Source organism: Miniopterus natalensis, chromosome 9 (genome assembly GCF_054644295.1).
Source record: "Miniopterus natalensis isolate mMinNat1 chromosome 9, mMinNat1.hap1, whole genome shotgun sequence".
Lineage (NCBI taxonomy): Eukaryota > Metazoa > Chordata > Mammalia > Chiroptera > Miniopteridae > Miniopterus > Miniopterus natalensis.
This window is the reverse complement of record NC_142089.1, coordinates 5,659,821-5,681,447: the sequence shown is the minus strand read 5'-3', so window position 1 is coordinate 5,681,447 and position 21,627 is coordinate 5,659,821. Positions and strand designations below refer to the sequence as shown.

The 21,627-nt window shown below is 39.1% G+C and overlaps 1 protein-coding gene across 5 annotated transcripts in view; it reads left to right on the top strand.

Moving 5' to 3' along the window:
- Positions 1 to 21,627, top strand: part of KIF1B (kinesin family member 1B) — a 121,088-nt gene that overhangs the window by 57,336 nt on the left and 42,125 nt on the right. For 4 of the 5 annotated variants that reach the window (XM_087820120.1, XM_016214596.2, XM_016214592.2 and 1 more), the window contains 6 exons: positions 875 to 950; positions 3,986 to 4,065; positions 4,544 to 4,650; positions 5,436 to 5,519; positions 5,966 to 6,146; positions 6,269 to 6,341. In XM_087820120.1, the coding sequence (XP_087676246.1) occupies positions 875 to 950; positions 3,986 to 4,065; positions 4,544 to 4,650; positions 5,436 to 5,519; positions 5,966 to 6,146; positions 6,269 to 6,341 (601 nt within the window). Of the gene's footprint in view, positions 1 to 874; positions 951 to 3,985; positions 4,066 to 4,543; positions 4,651 to 5,435; positions 5,520 to 5,965; positions 6,147 to 6,268; positions 6,342 to 11,161; positions 15,913 to 21,627 lie in introns of those variants that run through there. The other variant, XM_016214595.2, reaches the window with a different exon arrangement.

Genomic DNA, 21,627 nt, shown 5'->3' with positions numbered 1-21,627 from the left:
ATGTTCTTTAGGGAGTCATGGTGCTTTAGTAGTTACCATACTGCATGTTGCTAGGGATGCATATAAAAATAGAAGATATTGAGGGATAGAGTTTAATTTGCAAAGAGACTGCCTTTGATAAAGGCCCAAATTAAAAAAGCTGTTCTGATTATTGTCTTTCAAAGTTTTCTAGAACCTCTTTGGCATGAAATGAAGTAGTTTGAGTTGCAAACTTTTAAAATCCCTATTCTATCTCTATCCTGAATGTGAACATAACCCCAAATAATACTTTTACTATTGGAATAAGTATACATTTTTGAAATGTCAGTTTCTGTCTTTTCAAAGAAATAAGGCAGAAGTAAGTTCTAATGTATTGATACAGTAAATGTATCAAACAATTAGAACTTTATTATTAAAGGTTTTAAGCTAGAATTGTTGAACTAATATCATGCTGGGCATGGGAACATAACATTCCACAAAAATCACATTTATAGACAATACTCTCCATCTTTCAAAGTTACTTTCTGATTGCTTTCCTAGATTTTGAAGAAATGGTGAGTTTTATGTAGAGCCTTAAGGAATGCCCCTTCCTTCCTTTTTATACAAACAGACATATTATTAAGAATTATTGTCTACCTCCAGAGTCAGATGAGACAAAGTTCTTATTTGGGTGAATATAGCTTTACCTAGCAAAAGAACATAACTTATTTTGAATGTGCCATTTCTCTTAAAAATAATTGCTCTAATGATGGGAAAAGCAGATTCTTTCGCATATGTATTACTGACTTTAAACATGGACAGTTGTTTTTGCTTTGCTTTACTTTTCAATTCGTATTAGACTGATTTAATTGCATTTTGATATTAGTATTCTGATGTAATTGTTGTTTTTTTCTAGAGAGGCCTTGTTGGCTGAGATGGGAGTTGCCATTCGGGAAGATGGAGGAACTCTGGGGGTTTTCTCACCTAAAAAGGTAGGAAATAATGTTGTGAAACTCAACCAAACAGAAATACTTTTTGCTTTTCTAGTCACTGGGGTGCTTCGTGTCTTTCTGAGCTGTCCCCTCATTCCCTTTGTTTTAAATCTTGAGTCTTGGCTTACTTAATTTCAGATATTTCTAATTTCTTTTTACAGTCCAAGGGCAGCCTGTCATGTTTACTGTTCACAAAATAGAACCCAAGGCAGTAAATCTGTAACTTTTGGTCATGATTCAGCAGGTTTAATCATCTTCATTGTTGCTTTCTCTTAAATTCCCAGCCTAACCTAGCTTACCTTACTTTCAGTTTAGCTACTCTTTCCCACAGATGCCAGCAACCCTGATTTATAACTCTCTGGAGGCAATTTCAGCTGTTCAGGTTTGCTTAGAAAAATAACCACTTCAGTGTGCTTCTACGGTTTGTTTTATGGACCACCATGTACTGCTCAAAACAATTCCTGTCCTCAACCATCTAGCCTCTGCTCCTTTCCCAGTTACAAAAAGACTCCAGTAGTTACCTCCCTGCTTACATCATCATAGTTATGAAGTGGTGCATACCTTTTAGTTAATTAGAATAGTAAGGTGTGTAGTTTTTTTTACTAAGTTGCTTCTTAGTTTTTGTTAGATATTGGAAAATATTATCAAGTGATTATTTTATGTGCTTATTTGTATAGTAATAGAACATCTATTGATGTACAAAGCACATACTTCATAACAGTAGTAAATGGTCATTCATTTCAAATGACCTCCAGTCGGCTATTGGAGACTTAAACATCTTCATGTAAGGATCTGATAGTGATCATTATCACTATCTAAGCTACATTAGCTTAGAATGGGTAGGGCGTTTTCAATTGGTACTTGTGTTTTATGTGATATAAAATATTCTTGTGGTTATTGCTAGGATTCTTTCGGTTAGGTTTTTCACACAACTTTTTAATAAATTCCAGTGTGTTATTTTCAACAAAGAAGATTGATTTAAAGAAATTTTTGATATATAGTGTAAAACTAGAACAATAATAAAAGTATTGTGTATGTTTGTATTGCCTGAGGTCAGTGATTTTCACAGTTTAAAGGTTTTCCCTTCAGTAAGACATTATTCAGATATATTACCTATGATTGTAAGGATTTTAGCAATTACGGGTTTGATAAAATTTAAATTGTTGCCTTTGTATCTGTCTGTCTGTGTATCTATGTACACACACACACACACACACACGTATATTTGAAGATATAACATGTTTCAGTGTTAAGAACTGTGGTTCTAGAACATCTTGTAAAAATACGGTGTTTAACACAAATCATAAATAACTTGAGTAAGTTTTGTGATTTAAACAGCACAGAATTCCAAACAGCTCTGTTTTCAAACCTTTTTCTTACTTTAATTATACCCACCCTGCTTTAACTTTCTGGACTTCCTCAGGAAACTGAGCATATCCAAATTCAGTGTCAGAACCTGTTTCCTTATGTATTAACTTGATTGTGGTAATCATTGTGCAATGTGTGCATATATAAAATTGACACATTGTACACCTTTTAAAAATCACATTCAACCTAAATAAATACAGTTTTTATTTGTCAATCATACCTTAGTAAAACGGGCGGCGGGGGTTCTTTTAAGAGAACCCCCAAGAAAAGAGAAAATAGAACCTGTTTGAGAGATTCCTCTTTTCTTGGGCCAGTGTCCTGATGGGCTCTAAAGAGTGCTGCCCGAAGAGGCCTTTGATGTTCTCAAACCCGCCAGCTCCCAGACTGCAGAGGCAGATGCTAGTTGAGAAGATGTAGAGGTTTTTCGAATTTCTTTTTAATCACCTTTTGCAGTTCCTTTTTTGACCCTCTCATCTGACTCTCTTTTCATTTTTCCACTTTTGCTGACACTATCTTGAGTAGATTTTGACCCCAAGACCTTGTGATTTATTTTTGGATTCCAGTTGGGTATGTTCACCAAAGAAGGTTTGTTTTTAAAAGATTTTAGAAAGATTAGAAGCTGAAGAGGATTTTTACAAGATGTGTATATTAATTGAATGTTAGTAATTTTAATTTCTTTAAGGTAAAGACTAATTGATAAACTAAAGACAGTTACTGGGACCATGGAAGACCTGATAAAAATTACAGAGGGAGATGTGGGGGTGTGGGGACATTTTTATAAAGCGAATGAAAAATTAAATATTTATTGGAATTATAGGGGAGGAAAAATAATTTCCCCTCTACCCTTCTGAGTTCTTGGCTGAGAGCCCTGTAATAAAAGACAGATAGATTAACAAGAGAAAAACAAAGTTAATTAACATGTCTACCTTATGTGTACATGGGAGATACCCAGGGAAAAATGAGTAGCTCCTTGATGTGGCTTAGAGTTCAGGCTTAGATATTATCTTAATAGGGAAAGGGGAGGGCAAGTGTAGGCCTCTGGGAGAGAGGAAATGGTTTTTAGGGAAGATGGATGGGAGTAGGTGGGAGGTGTGATGGTTTGTGACAAAGTCTGTCTGGGTGTGGTGTCGACTCCTGGCTGCCTCGCCTGTGATAAGAGTCCATCTTCCCTGGTTAATGAAACTCCTGGAAGGGTTTATGACCGTTGACCTCCTTTTGGATAATCTGTGTTGAGGCAGATAAGGGGAGTTCAGAGAAAGCCTCTCTCGGCATTGGCTGTTTTTCAGGTGCCTACAGCTCAAAATAATACTTTAAAGTGGCATATTTTGGGGTGGCATGTTCTGCTACCCTTCAAGGTGTTTGTCCGAGTGTTTACAAAGATTATGATTACCCATCCAGAGCAACTAGCCTGTCCTAATTTTTCTTTTGTGTTCTGAATGTTTTGACCTTACCAAGAACTGGATCTTGTTCTTTATCCCAGCACTCATGTTTTTAGATAGAGTGTATCAGTGCAGTTCGGGAAGGCCTGGAGAGAGTATTTTCTGTTTATTAGGGAATTCAACTAGGAAGGAAGGCAGTGTCCAGCCACTGTGGGTAGGCATCAGTCTCCTGTTGTCACAGCTCTCTCAGGGGGCTTGCTCCAACTGATAATCTGTAACCTTTTCCAGACCCCACATCTTGTTAACCTCAATGAGGACCCACTGATGTCGGAATGCCTGCTTTATTACATCAAAGATGGAATTACAAGGTATATTTGTTTCTTTTGGTCACTTAATGTTTTCTTTTCTCTTAGATGATTGAACGAACAAAAGGAAGTTGTAATGATTTGCTGTTTTTCTATTTGAAATAGTTATAAACTGTCCCCTCTGCTCTTCCCAAATTACATGTTTTAGCCAGCTGAACCAGTTAAGATGGAGTTTTCCCCTAAAAGATCCTAAGTAAAATTTTTTCCTTCTTACATAAATTCATTAGGGAGATTAGTCCATTCATGTCTTTTTATAGTGCTGTGTGAGTTACCTTGGTGCATCATTGTTCCTTGGTTTCTTACTCTGATGTAGGGAGGTTGACCATATATGAAAATAGAATTTGCAGTTGAAAGCCTCTGATAAAAAAGGTGATAACTTTTTTGTACGCACTAAAGAATATTCTATGGGAGAAAGAGGTTCATTGTTTGTAGTGCTTTGTGTGTCTGAATTTCCCTGGGAAACACTTTCCCTTGTGTTCAGGGTTGGCCAAGCAGATGCTGAGCGGCGCCAGGACATCGTGCTGAGTGGGGCTCACATTAAAGAAGAGCATTGTATCTTCCGGAGCGAGAGAAACAACAGTGGGGACGGTGAGAGTCCTTGGCTTAGCTTTTCAACAACTTTTCATTCTATGTTATGGGAAATCCACCCACAAGACTTGGTATTCCTGTCTTTTTCAGTGATACTTTCTTAGACAGTCCAGTATTTGAAAATGGAAAAACCTGGGCTGCTTATAAATGCAGGGACAGGCAGAGCTACTTTCCATGAAAATAGCCTGGACAAAAGGAGCCCTTTGTTACTGCCAAGAACTGAGCAGGACATAGGCAGTTAGGCTTGGTCTTGAATGTTAATTATTTGATAGACAAGTAAGAAGGGAACAAATATCCTAGTGGTGGGAGATTTGAAGGACCTCTATCTAGCCTTATTAACCCAGTAGAATTTTATCTAAAAAGGAAGAAAAAGTCAATCTTGTATTTTGTCCAGGTTATTAACAAAACAATAGCAATCTAATCCTATTTTTGTGCTATATAATTCATTCCTTAATCAAAATATTAGCTTTTGGTTTTAAGTTTCTGGTTATGACCTATATCTCATACTTAAGATTTCTGATGATTTTCAGTTTTTATAGACTGAACTGTCAGATCTCAGCACAACTGAGATTTTGTATCTTCTGAAGTTTGTCAAATTCATTGAAATCTTTCTTTCTTAGCCACATCCCTGGCTATGGCCCTAAAACAAGCTATTATATAGATGCTCAGCCACTTGGTTGGTTACAGGAGCCTATTCTAGTTACCCTGAATCCTAATAGTCATATGCTTTCTGTTATTTTGTTCCAGTGGTCTGTGATGCTAATGTTAATTTGTGTTCCTCTTAGTTATTGTGACTCTAGAGCCCTGTGAACGCTCAGAAACCTACGTAAATGGCAAGAGGGTGGCTCAGCCTGTTCAGCTACGCTCAGGTGAGACTGGGACAGGTTTCAAGTATTCAGCAAAATCTCATGGTTTGTGTGAGCAACTCTATAATTTTTGAATATTTGTTTAAAGGCTGAAGTGATAATCAGCTTTGTGAGCTATGTTCTTGTATAACTCCAGAACCTGTGTTTTTGCTTTTGGGAAAGCGAGGTCATTAACCTAAATCTATACATTTAAAACAATGGTTTCTTGCCCGGCTGGGCGTGGCTCAGCGGTTGAGTGTTGACCTAAGATCCAGGCAATCGGGGTTCGATTCCCAGTCAGGGCACATGCCTGGGTTGTGGGCTCGATCAGTGACTCTCTCATCATTGATGTTTCTATCTCTCTCTCTCCGTCTCCTTTCCTCTCTCTGAAATCAATAAAAATATATTTAAAAAAAAATAAAAATAAAAAAATAAAACAATGGTTTCTTAACTTTGATTTTTCATGCCAGGAAACCGTATCATCATGGGTAAAAACCATGTGTTTCGTTTTAACCACCCGGAGCAAGCACGGGCTGAGCGGGAGAAGACTCCTTCTGCTGAGACCCCTTCTGAGCCTGTGGACTGGACATTTGCCCAGAGAGAGCTTCTGGAAAAACAAGGAATTGATATGAAACAGGAGATGGAGAAAAGGTAATATACGAATGTGATGTGGCCACTTCACATCACTTCTTTTAAACATGTAGTGGTAGCACTTATGAAGCTCAGTGATTTCACCGTGTGATCTTCTCCTCTCTCATTTTCTTTTCCTCCAGGTTACAGGAAATGGAGATCCTGTACAAAAAGGAGAAAGAAGAAGCAGACCTTCTCTTGGAGCAGCAGAGACTGGTAGGAGTCCATCCTGAATGCTCTGTTAGGAAAGGGTGGCTTGCTCTCATGCCTTCCCTGCCCCACAGATGAGCACGCCCCACATGGCTCACCCAGCTCTCACTGACACCACATTCTGTTCTCTAATTTAACGGAGAACAAGCTCACAGCTTCTGGTAGCCTTAGTCTGAAAAACTGTCCATAAAGGTACTGTTTTGTGCCTTTTATGTCTTCAAGTCAAACCTTCTGTCAAAACCAAGTGCTATGGTGGGAGTTTTTCTGGTAGCCTTTGCTTCTCGACAGGGGTTTTTTGAGTATGCATCAGTGGCGGTTCTTCTAGTAATAATTACTCTACATATTGAATTTGGTGGGTGTTTGCCTTGGTTTTGTTTCTGATCACCTGATAGTACTAATTCTCTGCTCTTCGGCTGACCTGGGGGTTGTTCTCGTGCTGGGCAGCCTTTTTTTTTTTAGTTAAACTGTGTCTAAAAGTGTTGCCGCACAGTCGCATGTGTTAATCCTTTCCTGTTCCCCTGCATGGAGTCTGCATCCTAAATAAGGGTCCCTGTGGCATGTGGGATGACAGTGGAAGCAGGGGCTATACAGCCAACCCAGACAGGAGAGAGAAGCCTGGTTTCTCTGGGTGAGCAGCTGAGAAGTCGGTTTAAGGTCGCATCTTATAATACTAAAAATGGTTGTAGTATTTTATGATGTTAATTGGTTTTCCAAGTTTGGTAGAAACTGAATCTCATGAATAAATAAGTTGATTCATTAGTTAGATTTTCATTTTTAAAGCCATCCAATTTTGGTTAACAAAGCCCTTGTTTTAAGAAACTTCTTGGCATTCATTTGATATGTAAGGAAAAGGTATAAAAAACCTTTGGGTACTATGGGTGCAACTTAGGAATTTTCCAATTTTTAAGATTCACGAACTTCTTTTAAGATAAGGGGATATTAGAATAAAATACAGCATATGAAACACCTCATGTAAGCTACAGCCTTATGGCCATGCTGTGCTTTGGAGAAGAGAAGCTGTTGCTGATGAGCCACAAAAGCCAAGGGCATAAGCAAAAGCAGCCTTTTCCAGGGCAAGTCAGTTCTCAGGCTTGGCAGTGGGTTAACTTGTTTGTTACCTTGGAAATTATAATAAAGCCCCAAAAAGAATGGATTGTAAGAATAAATCAGGTATTTAGGGCAAGATACTAGCAGTGTTATGTAGAGAGGCTCTTTGGGAGGCCTAGTTGGCGGTGGAAAGTTAGTAAAAACAGGAAGATTTAGCCACAGTGTGATAGGGGCTGAAAGGTTTACGACGTGTAAAGGAGCCTTTTGTCTTAATAATGTAGTATAATCTAATAACACGCCTTTGATGATCTGTGAGAGATCAAACAGGACAGGCATAATTAAGCTGCAGTTATTATTAACAATAGTGCCTTGTAATTGTATAGTGCTTTATAATTTACAGAGAGCTTTCACATCCTCTTTTTTTTTAATTCCTGAAACAACAATTTAGTAGATGTGTATATACATAAAATGCGTAATATTACCTCCAGTTTATATTACCTCCAGTTGAGGACACCAAGGCTAAAAATATGCTGTCTTGCCCACTCTTAAAACCTATTAAGTCATGGATCCGAGGCTTAAACTTGGGTCTTCTGACTTACTTCACTGTTCTGTTTAATAGAATAGTGCTTATCAACCACCTAGGAGTCTTGTTAAAATGCAGGTCCTGATTCAGTAGGGCTGGGGTGGGACCTGAGGTTCTGCACTCTAACCAGCTCCCTGAGGATCCCATGCTGCTTGCTGGTCCTGGGACCAACTGTTGAGTAACTAGGTGGGAAATAATGATGGCTGGTGCTCTCCGTAACCAAGAGCTGATGATCATTCTGTGCTCTGAAGCAAAAAGGGAAAGTAAATGTCTCTAAGACGTATTTAGTTTCCAGGGGACACACTTAGTCTGCAAGTAATCAGGTTCTGGTTGTCATTGGTTCTGTGTATCTCAAAGCAAGCTAGGATCTCAAGAGCAGATCCTTAAAGCAAGGAGGTTGCTTTCCTCCCACAAGCCCAACTCTGTATTCCATGTAAATTTCTTTCCTCTAGAGGAATTGATTTCTAGTGCTTTCGCCTGAAGAATATCCAGCAGTAACAATACTGAATGAAAGAGAAATGTATTTTTATGATCCTATATTGGTCAACCAACAGATATGTTTCAAATGCGCCCTATGAATAAACATTAATAGGATACAAAATATTCAGTAAATATTTTTAAATATTTATTATATGTAATTATTTTTGCATAACAGCACTAAAAAACAAGCGTTTTCTCTTACAGTAGCTCCCCATATGTGTCACATTGTTACATTCTCTTGTAGTTAGTGCCCTATTGCACACCTGGTCTTTTCTGTGCTTGCTTTTTTACACATGCATTTTGGGTATCTTCTCTTCTTTTACTTATATAAGCTTCTTGCAGAGTCTCTTCAGGAGGCCTACTTTGCGTTTGGTATTTAAGGAAAACAGAAGGATCTTTTAGTGACGTGTGAATTGGCCAGACCTGAGGAGTTTTTCCAACATTCTAATAAATGAATCTAAGTATCTTCCCTTTTTTTTTTTTGACATGAGATAGAATTTACATCTTGGCATAAAAGCTTTGCGTACAGACTTTGTAGTATGATGGTCAGTATTGAGGGGGCATGTTTGAGCCATATGGAGAACACAGCCTACAGAGTCGATATGACTGTATTTAAGAGTATGGCCACTTGATTTAATATTCTTTTGGATTTATGTCGACTCTCATGTATTTATGTTTTATTTTGGAGTTTAAAGACTTTTACCTCTCAATCATGATAATAAAATAATGATTAGAATATTTGTTATTTCTGAATTAGGTAGTATTCACTTTATCCTTAAGCAATTTTAAAAGGAAAAGGAGCCAGGAAAAAAGTGATAGTTGTCACTTATGTGGGAAGAATCAGAGTTTGTGTTTTATAAAACTCAGTTTCTACGTATTTGCAAGAAAACCATTTTAAGAGTCAGACATACTTTTTTCTCTAATGTTAATTAATATAATGTTTTATCACATAAGATTAGCCATTCTGATTTTTTTTTAAACTAACTATGAAAAAAAGTAGTCTAGAATCTGTAAATTTAGCTTTATCTGCTTTTTGTTGCCAAATTTTCAAATAGGTGGGGGTTATAAATTGGTTTAGTATTCAGTTACAGACCAGTACAAATCAGTAGCAACCACTTCCAATTCAGAGGCTAAATTATTGTTGTTGCTAAAGGTTACTTTTTGTCCCTAGAAGGTAACTGTACATGGAAATTTTGGTATAGAAAGCAAGATACTGTTTATCAGTTTTGATTTTTAAGTCTTTATTAGAGATAATTTTGGTAATTACAGCCAAGTAAAGGTGACTATGAAATAAGGGTATTTTCAGTTACTGGGCTATCTTGAACTATTCTAGTGAGTAGTGTCTTTTCTCAGGGACTTTTACTTCCCAAATAGCAATTCTTTCTTAATCCTGATCATCAGAAGGGACTGTAATCCATCATTGCTTTCATCCAGACCTCTCTTATCTATCAAGATCTGCTTGTGTTAGTTAAGAATAATGGGCTTTTATCTAGCCGGTTATTATCTAGAATCAGGCTGCAATTTTAGGCCTAAGTGAAAGGTTTTAAAAAAGTAGTGGTGCAAAGATAGCCAGAAAGAAAGAGAAAACATTTTAAAGTGGATCCATTTCACATAAACAGTAAAATCTTCGTGTTTTACGTGTTGATAAGAAGAGTTGTTACTTGAAGTGATATTTCTTAAATAGCTAGAAATGCCATGGGTTTTCATAGAAAACATCTCTAAGTTGTATTTATTAAAATATTACTTGGGGAATCTTAAATGATGTCTAATAAAAGTATATTTGCCTGGCTTAATTTATGTTCTAGAAGTTTGTTTCTTAAAATTTTGGAGGTGAGGTATTTATTGACTCAAGTGTGGAAAACAAAATAGCAGACGCACTGTAAGGACCCTTTCGTGCTTTCTTGTTCTCTGGATAACACCTCTAATTGTATAAGTGAAGTGGGTCATTTTGACATGACACAGGAAAATAGCAAATCCAGTATGTGCTCATGGAAAGACTAGTTTCAAAACCCTCTTGTCTTCTAGAAAAAGTTTGGTTGACGAGACACTCAGAGGGTCCGCTGAGCAAGGTTCTGAGGATTAACATCATCCTTGTTTGCTTCTTTTTCTACTTTCTCGTCTTCTAACTTTTTTCTAGGGCTGCTCTTTTTAGTAAAGCTAAACAACACGTGGCGTCCTACAGCCTTACTAACCTTTGTTAATCCGCCTGCTCGTCACACCTTGTATGGCATCTGTGCTCACTCATGGGGAAAGAGTTTCTGGAAGAAGCATCAGCAATAACCAAGGCAAATGTGGGGAAGTGGCTGCATGGGTGTTAGCATGACTGGGGTGTAGGTTTTACTTCATTTTCTTGAGACAGTGGATATGTGATTTTATACCATTTTGTTAATAGCTTCATATATCCTTTGAGGGGAGAGAATCACTCACAGCGTCAGTCTCCCTAAGAAATTTGCTTGTAGATTTTATCACTTATGCCAGAAAGTGAAAATTTGGATTAGTGTTACTAAACAAACAAACTAATCTTTATATTAATAATAATCTACATATGCTTATGTTTTAATAGACTTGTACATTGTTTAGGGTCTTGCTTTTTATAGGGGTTGGTTTTGTTTTTAAATTTGGTTAAGGCTTTTTGCTTTTTCTTCTATTTGATTTTCGTTTTTTACATTTTAATTTTGGTTATTTTGGGGCCATTTTTTGGTTTTGTTTTCCAAAGGACGCGGATTCTGATAGCGGGGATGATTCTGACAAGAGGTCCTGTGAAGAGAGCTGGAAACTGATTACTTCTCTGAGAGAAAAGCTACCTCCCAGCAAGTTGCAAACCATTGTTAAAAAGTGTGGCCTCCCCAGCAGTGGGAAGAAACGAGAACCTATTAAAATGTATCAAATACCCCAAAGAAGGCGCCTGAGTAAAGATTCCAAGTGGGTCACCATCTCAGATCTTAAGATTCAGGCTGTAAAAGAGATTTGCTATGAGGTTGCTCTCAACGATTTTAGGCACAGTCGGCAGGAGATTGAGGCCCTGGCCATTGTTAAGATGAAAGAGCTTTGTGCCATGTATGGGAAGAAAGATCCTAATGAGCGGGACTCCTGGAGGGCAGTGGCCAGGGATGTCTGGGACACTGTTGGTGTAGGGGACGAGAAGATTGAAGATATGATGGCCAGTAGTAAAGGTGGAACTGACGTAGACGACCTCAAGGTTCATATAGACAAGCTGGAAGACATTTTGCAAGAAGTCAAAAAGCAAAATAACATGAAAGATGAGGAGATAAAAGTCTTAAGAAATAAAATGCTCAAAATGGAAAAAGTCTTGCCACTGATTGGATCTCAGGAACAGAAAACCCAAGGAAACTACAAAGCAAAGGAACCTGTTGGTGCTGGTGTCGGTAGCAATTCTGAGAATGATGTAAATAAAGGAGACAATGGAGAACTTGGGAAAGAAGAACGTGTTTCCCAGCTGATGAATGGGGATCCAGCTTTCAGACGTGGACGTCTGCGTTGGATGAGACAAGAGCAAATCCGGTTTAAGAACCTGCAACAGCAGGAGATAACAAAGCAGCTTCGTCGGCAGAACGTACCTCATAGGTTCATCCCTCCTGAGAATCGGAAGCCCCGGTTCCCCTTTAAGAGCAACCCTAAACACAGAAACTCTTGGAGTCCTGGGACACATATCATCATAACAGAAGATGAGGTTATAGAGCTTAGAATTCCGAAAGATGAAGATGGAAGGAAAGGAAATAAGGAGGAGACCCAAGAAAAGTGTGGTAGGGCAGCTTCTAAGGATCCCCAGTTACCCTGGGGCTCTCAGGGCGCTCGAAGTCAAGATCACATCCAAGTTAGCAAGCAGCATATTAATAATCAACAACAGCCACCTCAGTTACGCTGGAGAAGCAATTCTCTCAATAATGGCCAACCGAAAAGCATGCGCTGCCAGGCATCTGCCTCCTCAGAGTCGTTAAACTCCCACACTGGTCACCCCACTGCTGATCTGCAGACTTTCCAGGCGAAGCGCCATATGCATCAACACCGTCAGTCTTACTGTAATTACAACACTGGAGGTCAGTTAGAGGGCAGTGCAGCCAATTCTTATCAGAGGCAGACTGACAAACCCAACCACTGTAGCCAGTTTGTAACACCTCCCCGGATGAGGCGACAGTTCTCGGCACCCAATCTCAAAGCTGGTCGAGAAACCACAGTATAAATTACTGGACAGGCTTGAAATCCTGGTGGAGGAAACAAGCGGTGGTAGCTCAATTTGGTTCTAGCCTTGGCCTTGAGTTCCTACTATTTACATTATTATTTGAATGTTGTGTTCCTACAGATATTAACTGATTTTAATATTGTCAAAACATAAAACACTGGTGAATGTTTCAACACCTCCCTTTTGTTTGTATACCATAATGGGCAGTTTCTGGAATTTTGAACAAAACACTGAGACCTCCCTTTTTTTCCTGAGACTTTCCTCCTTTCTTGGTGCCTAGATAATATACTTACATAGACTGGTCTTGTTTTGATGTAAGTTTATTATGTTTTTATAATGCCTATAAATTGATCTGATAACCAGAAAGACCTGCCTCTTGGTTTTTGCAGACATTCAAAGGGGGGAATTTGATATGTAGAATGAAATGTCTGTTATTTCCCCATAAGTGTTAGACATTAGTTTAAAAATAACAACATGCAACTCTGTGGACACAGCTTTGGATATCTCCTCCATGTGTGTTCCTTTTTTAAAATATAATTGGACTTTTCATAAGCCAAAACTAAATGTCTTCGGACATACTTTCTAGTACACAGCTTACTCTTCCACATCTTACTCTTCTATATGTTACATAGAAGTGATTCAGTAGGGGTTTTTTCTGTTGACTGTATCAGTATATGTATGAAATTTGTCAAAATATTGAAATCTTTAAATTGGCACCATACCTGGATTTCTGTCTGTGGTTTGCATTTTGAAATTTAAAGTATCATTTCTCTCACACACACTGAACTATTCACCAAAATCATGCCAACAGAAATACCAGCAGAATACCTGTGTACTCTGAGCAGTATATATATACATTTATAGGGAGGTTATTTGGTGGAGAGAGGAAAGAGGTGAGACCTGGGGAGAAGGCTACATACAGCGTATGGCTGTGTGCTGCATATCTTCAGTAGATGATGAAATAATGAAATAGGCTAACTTTGGTTAGCCTGTTAGAATAAAGGAGATGGTGTGGAATGAACTATTTGGCTACCAGTAGTAATGCTCACAGACACAAGCAAGCAAAGAGAAGTCCTGATGAACATTTATTGTATCAATACCTCATTTACTGTGTTGTGGTCTCAGTTTGCCTCCCTGGAGAATCCACTAAAAAAGATGAATTTTAATGGGAAGAAAAGAATCATTTTCTACATCTCTTGAACTTGTCAGAAACTTTCTTACGAGACTGTGTGAAGAGCCAGCGACATCTGCAATTGCCTGACTTCACGTTGTTGAAGATTCCCAAGTTACACTAAGTCCTCTATGGAACACTTGTTTTCCAGATGGCGTGAAAGATTGCAGCCAAGATAGCAATTAGCATTCAAAGAAGCCTTAAAGATTGTGATTACATAGTTTTTTTTTTCTCTGTGTGTGGGCACTATGCTTTATTAGAACATACTATTTTTAATCATAGTATTTTTTCTTTGCTTCTAAGAAAATGCTTTCTTAATGCTCAGAAAGTTGCTTCCAATTAACTTTGGGGGGATATTTTTGCTTTTGTAGTTAGAAGAGTCCTAGTCTTCAGTTGAGTTTCATGGCAGATGAGGCATGGGTGAATCATGTTTGTGACAGTTGGCTAATTGAGATGATACTCTCCTGTACCTTGGGGTTTGAATGTACTTAATAGGCTTCTTCAGATTGGTCACTTCATTGTATCTTGTGTAAACCGTTTTGTCCCGTATTCTGCTTAGAAGTAGGTACGTTAACTAGTGATTTCTTATGAAAAATTCATTTTCTAATATTAGTAATAATGATAATTACTCAGCTTTCACTTCTGGAGCTAAAGTGGGTTCTTATTTTCCCCTAACTTAAGAAAACTTAGGGATAGGTCTATATATGTTCACTTTTATTGTGGCCTTTTCATCTCATGGGCAGGTATCTCCCTTTCCGACTAAACGATGGGAGTGAGTTTCACCTGGTGACCAGGTGCTACTGTAGAATGAAAAGTAACACAATATTTTCAACACTTGCAGGTAATTTAATATTTGCGAATATGGGTTGTGATAAGCACTGTACCCAAACTGGTGCTCTAACGAATTAGGTTTGTGTTTATGCTTCATCTGCTGGTCCAGGAGCCCTTAATTTCAGATGACCAGGACGAAATGAACCAAGGTTCAGTTGGTTGCCACACATGTCCCTGAATTCATGCATTTGAGGGGGCACATGGTTGTCTTAGGAAATAAATTTTGTTTTTAAAACGATTTCATTGACTTGTTTTACTGTGTAACTAGTGCCATGCTTTTTTGTGAGCTTTTGGTATAGCCTGTATTGCCGTTTGTTTTTTAATTTGACAGTATCTCTCTCTAAGCTTAAATACAACAAGACCAAAGAGAAATGGTCATCATTAAACCATTATTATATTATTGAAGTATTCCTAGTTATTATCAAAGCTAAATGGAAAAAAAAGTGTTTTTGCTATTGAAATTATATAATGATCTGACAATAATGGAAACGTAGAAGAGTCCTAATTAAGTGACGTAACTTCACAAGCGAAAATGGTATTCCTTGGAGAGTCAAAGACATTCTGCTTGTAAGTTTAAACCAGAGGGTTTTTCCTTTATATTTGCTTCTAATTCTTTGTAGTGCTTGGAATTGTTTCTTTCACTAGCAATGCAATGAAGTATTGTTTATTCCACTGAAGTGACTTGAAGTGGCCTCTTGTGAGTTAGGTTCAGGTCAATGCTGAAAAACACACACAAAATAACAAAACACAGAGTTTACCACACCGGTGTCTGCATTAAAGACTCTTAGACTACAGGAAGTTATGTAGATTTCCTCTGGTCAGCTGCTGTACCCCTGTGCCTTGCTGGTCCTTTGTAGACTTGCCTTAATGATTAGTACAAAAGACTGGGAGATGGGGAAGCTGCCATGTGCTGGTGAACCTTAATGAAGATGCCCTCTGAGGCACAATGAAAGCAAGCACTTGTTCTGTACTGTCAGAGCCTGTTTTGGCATTATGAGCAGTTTTCATAATTGTCCAGTTATGTCATCTTTCAGATTTTATAATCTGCTCTAGATACTTAGTTTGAAACACTCCAAGTTGTGAAATGTATTGTTTTCCTCCCATCATTACTGTAAAATCTTGTTCATGAACAATGGATTTCTCCTTCAATTTCTTTTTTTTTTTAAATGGTTGAAGAATGTCTTTGAGTGTAAGATCTACCTTATTAGAAAAGGAGAGTTTGTAATGTTAAAAAAATAAAGTCCTCATTCAATAAAAGCGGAAATCTTTTAAGAGTGTGATTTCTCTCTGACGTGGGTGGAGGGAAAAGAGGAACAGGGTGACGTGAATAGGCCTGATCTTGACTTAGTTTATTGCTTTGGCTTTTGAAGGTGATTTTAAACCAAGTCTTTTTTTTTTAATTTGTACATGAACTTGATAAGCTTAAACTTTTGCTTTTGTTACCCTTTTCTATTTATTAAAATTCTATCTTAAATGGCATCATTAACCTCTACTTTATGCTACATTTTATTTAACATTTTTCTAGTATAAGATGAATGAGGGGATAGCAAATATCACTTTCTGATTTCTTTGAGTTTACCTTAAACTAGGTTTTAAGGGTTTTTTTATTACTCTTGATACGAAGTTTTTAAAAATGAAAAGGCATACTTCCTTTCACATGGGTAGGAACTAAATTTCTGAAAAGCTTCGAGTAACTGTTTAGCTCTTCTTTTTTTTGCTTTAACCACTGCTTTTCTGCACCCAGAGTATTGGTGTTTTCCTAGAGGTGAAACAGTACAGAGTAGAAGATTTTTCTGGAGTGGACCATCAGTCTTATTGAACAATTGGACATGACATTTTTATATTGAAAAACACAATCATGCATTGTGATTAAAAAAAAAAACAAACCTGCAGGAGGTTTTTTCCTTATGAGTTTTTAAAATGAAATTTGGAGCTTAAGAAAAATGTTATGCTTGGATTGATTTGTTGCACGCCTCATTTTCTTTCCCTTCAGGTATTTTGTATTTTTTTGCTATTGGAGAAACTGATGGAAAAGTTACCAAGACCCAGCCACTGCTAGAGCGACACAGATGATTCCAGTGCAGTATGATCTGTGTAGTGATAGTTGCGTGCACAGGGTGAGAATGGGGAGAGCAGGAAAAGGTTTTCGAAGGAGCAAGCCCTGAGCCAAGAGCAGAGTCCCAGTGTACAACCGGCAATTTATCCAAACGACCAAGTGAAGAATGGCAGGGGAAGGGAGAAAGCATGTCAGGTCCAGGGAACTGGGAGTAGGTTGGGGTGGTCAGAACACTGGCTGTGTTGGGAGAGAGACGGTAAGAGGTAAGGGCAGCCGGGTGGACAGGGCCAAATCCTGGCATGTTAAGGAGTTGGGATTTTTTTTTTAACAAAATACCTTTTATTATTAATTATACAAAATCAAAACTCCAAGCAAGTCCTGCTTATAAGATCCGCTGACATATATTAAAATAACACTATATAATTAGTTTTCTTTAAAACTGAGTTAGTATATCATTTGTCTTTACTAATACCAAAAATAACCACAACCACAGTAATACTTGATAGCATTTTGATGGCTGATAATCCCTTCATTTCAGACAGCATCCAGTTAAAATATCAGTATAGCTTTCATTCATCAAAGAAAATATTTTATTCAAGTTCCCCAAACAAATTTGAGGAATTACAATGGGTTTGAATTGAAGAAAAAGGCCCAGTTAAAATAAGGAAAGCGTTTTCATCTGATGGAAGCTGAAATCAGTGTATACATTCTAATCAAAGATCTGTCCCAGGTGGCATTTGTCAACTTCTTAAAAGTGTACCAGGCCAAAGCCTTCACACCTTCACTGCTTTTACTTTGCTTTGCGCCTTCCCTTTCTCTCGCTTTGCTTCAGCCTTTCCTTTGCCTCTGGTTCATCCATATGGGGCGCTGTCCATGCTCGTTTCTACAAGACTCTGTTTCTCTCAGTATCAGTCTCCATTTTCATGTCATCTTTTTCATCTTTCCATACACTGGATTTTCTCTTCCAAATGTTTGGGAACCCCCACAGTTGCGCTCTCGCGAACATCTTTCATTAAAACATCAGTATCTACTTTAAGATTACTATTAAGTCTGCTAAGCTCCTTTGGGGCATTCTTTTCTCTTTCCAGCATGCATCTTCCTTTTCTACTTACTCCAGAGATTTTCATCATATTTTATCTGAAATGGTTCACCACTCACAGTCCACATGCTCACCACCAGGAGCTGGGGTTTTATCTTAAATGCTTTGGGAAGCTACCAAATGATTATATACAGGGAGACTGCATTATTAGATTCACCATTTAGAACTGGCCAAAGTTTAGGTTGGGAGGAGGCAAGTTCAGAGGCCAGTACTCAAGTTGAGAAGTCACAGTATGAACTAAATGAGAAACTGCGTTTTCCAAACACAGGCAGGGAGAAAGGAGAGGCTCTGGTAGATTATTTGCAGGTAGGAACAACAGGTCAGTTCATGGGTGGGATAAACCCTGTGCATACAACCCACGAGCTGATGAAGGCTCTTGCTTGGATCATGGTCGGAAAGTAAAGTAGACGAGACCAAGATGGGACTAAGAGATTGGGAGAAAATAGGAGCTACTTAGGTCTAAGAAGAGGTGTGGGACCCCTAGAAGGATAGATCTGAGATTGTGTCTGCACAGTGCTACTGGTGGTGTGCAAATTGAGGTACTGACACAAACTGGGTCATCGATGTTTCCTGGCTATTGCGTGCTAATCTGCCATTAAAAGAAGGCAATATTAGCAAAAGGAGCCACACCTTGAATGTAAAAAAGCAGCCTAACCAGAAAACCCAGAACAGTGACGTTGATTTTACCTTAAATGACACCTCCTTCAGAGATGCCCTAATTGTGGAACCATCATCTCACACCAAGTGTATTGCAGTAGCCTCCTCACTTGTCTCTTTGCTTCTGTTCTTGACCCATATAACCCATTGTTCACATAGCAACCAGCATCCTCTTTTTAAAACAAAAATCATATCATATCAAGGGCCTCCATTGGCTTCCCATTGCACTTTAAAATCTGAACTTATTTTATTTTTATTAAATGTATTGGGATAACATCAGTTAATAACATTATATAAATTTCAGGTGTACAACTTTCTAATACAACATTTGTATACTCTATTGTGTGTTTACCACTTGAAGCCTAGTCTCCTTCTGTCACCATATATTTGATCTCCTTTCCCCTGTTTGTCTTCCCCCCAACTTCCCTTTCCCCTCTGGTTACCACCAATCCGTTGTCTGTATCTGTGTAAAATCTGAACTTCTTACCGTAGCCTACAAGGCTTTTCATGTTTTGGCTTATTGCCTGTCTCTGAGTTCATCACTTATCATTCTCATATTGTAAGCACTTTGGACTTTTGTTCCTTCAACATGCCAAGTTCTCACCTCAGGGCTTTTGCACTTCCTCAGGACTGGAACCCTTTCTCATCATGCTTAACTTCTCTTTCAGATCTGTGCTCATGTACCACGTGTCACTTTTAATTCCCTGTTTTAAATTTAAAACTCACTGTTTTGAATTTCATTGATTTGAGAGAGAGAGAGGAAGGGGGGGAGAGAGAGAGAGAGAGAGAGAGAAACATTGATCTGTTGTTCCACTTATCATTGGCTGATTCTTGTATGTGTCCTGACTGGAGATCCAGCCCACAATCTTGGCGTATCAGGACGACTCTCTAACCAACTGAGCTACCCGGCCAGGGCAACTCTCACTCTTTTAATACTGATAACCTAAAGTTGTCTCTGTACTTGTTTGGTTCTCCGTGAGAACGTAAACTCACCTGGAATGCTGTCTGGTTTGCTTCATCACCCATCCGAGTGACCCAGAAGAGTGGTTCTCAAACTGTAGTGTACATCAGAACTCCCAAGGGGGCTTATGAGAACACAGATTGATGGGGCCTGATCATTCGCATTTCTGTTAGTTCCCAGGTGATGCAGATTCTGCTGGATCAACAACCACCTTTGAGAACCGGTGGTCTCAAACAGGAATTCTCAAGCTTTTTGTAAAGGGCTATTTAGTAACTAGTTTAGGCTTGTGGGCCCCTTTGTTGCAACTACACAACTCTACTGTTGTGGCAGAAAAGCAGCCATCGACAACAAGCAAAGGAATGGACTTGACAGTGTTCCGATAAAACTATGTTTACAAAACATAGGGCTGGATTTGGCTCTGGCCATAGTATACTGGCCCCTGGTCTAGAAGATGGTCACTTTAGAGGATCAGTACATGACTGTGTCTGAGCTGGAAGACAGATGGGAGTGATTCAGTGGTGAGTGACCTGGTGAAGTTCACAGAGTTGTGGGGGAGACAGCCATTAGACAGTGACACCAATAGTTATACAGTACATTTGTGGCAAATGACAGGGTGGACAATACAGGGTGCCCTGAAAGTTTACGGCAAGGAGCCTCAGGGAATGTAAGGCGGCCTTTCCTTGGCTCTCAACTGATGACCTTTTGTTTCACTGAGAAAAAGAAGCAATCGGGATGTACACCTGAAACTAATGTAATATTGTATGTCAACTGTAATTGAAAAATGATTTTAAAAAAGCAATCAGAAGACACCTTCCTTTTCTTCCCACTTCTAGTTCTGCAGGCATCCATACTCATACTTGGCCTTGCTCCTGTCTTAGCCCAGCCCTTGTTTCTACATCCCATCTGTCACCTTCTCAAGGACTTACTGTACATTTACCCCTTCTATTTTACATCATTTTCTCTACTGGATTATTCTTGTCACACACGTGCGTGGTTTCATTTCACCAGTTTCCAAAAGTCCCACGTTCCTGTGAGCTGTCACTCTGTTTCTCTGTTTCTTTTTATAGAAATTCTCCTTGAGAGAGTTTTCTGTATTTTCAGCTCGTCCACCTCCCTTGTTTCTTTATGTTGTGTCTTCTTCCTGTTCTTGCTTGGACTCACTCTAGTCAGACTCTTGTTCCCACCTTACCACTCTTACCAGGGTCCAAAGATAGTCACAGTGACAATTCCGGGGGTGTTTTCTCAGTCCTTGTCTTCCTAAGTCTGCCTGGCATTTGCCACAGTTGCCTGCTCCTTCCTTCCTTGGGACACTATTCACTTGGCTGCTCACTTTCCTCTGGCCCCACTGGCTGCTCCTTCATGGTCTCTGTGGTCACAGACATTGGCTATATCTGTACCTGTCTGTCCTCTCATGTATTTCTGTGGCTTTTCCTTTCATGCTCACACAGATGAGGGTGAAGATAACTCACGTGTATTGAGCCAGTAAACTTTTGCCCTGCATTAGCTCATTGAATCCTAGAGTGTCCTCTCTGTCAAGTAGGTATTGTCATCCCATCTTACATTCCCACAGTCACACACTGCTGAGTGGGGGTCCACGCCCTGTCTCAGGCAGGCAGTCTGTCTGCAGACCACTGCCCTGCCTCCTTCTGCTGACTCTCAGATGTACTATCCAGCCTGGACCTCTGCCCTGACCTCCAGACACAGACACAACTATGACCTGACATCCATGCAGCTAAGAGACACAACTATGACCTGACATCCATGCAGCTAACTGGCATCTCACATTTAAACTCTCTAAACCAGAGTAACTAGCTCAGGCCCAAAATGCAAGACACATCCTCAGTTTCTCCTTTCTTCTCACACCCCAGGATCATGTCATCAGTAGGTCACATTTCCTCTGTCTATAAATCGTGTCCCATCTCCATTCTCTTTTTGCCACCTTTGCTGCTGAGGCCCTGGAACAGGCCACCACCATCTTCCTTGACATTACTGAGAGCCTCATGACTTCCGTCCTTGCTTCCAAGCCCCCAGACTGTTCTCCATGGAAAGCGGTATTTTTAAAACATATGCTAGAACATACTACTTTCCAGCTCTAAGCCACCCAAAGGCTTCCCTTAGAATGAAATCCATAGTCCTTACCATAGTAAGGTCCTCCATCACCCAGACCCTATCTGACTACTACTTAGCTGCCTGTCTGACCCTTTCC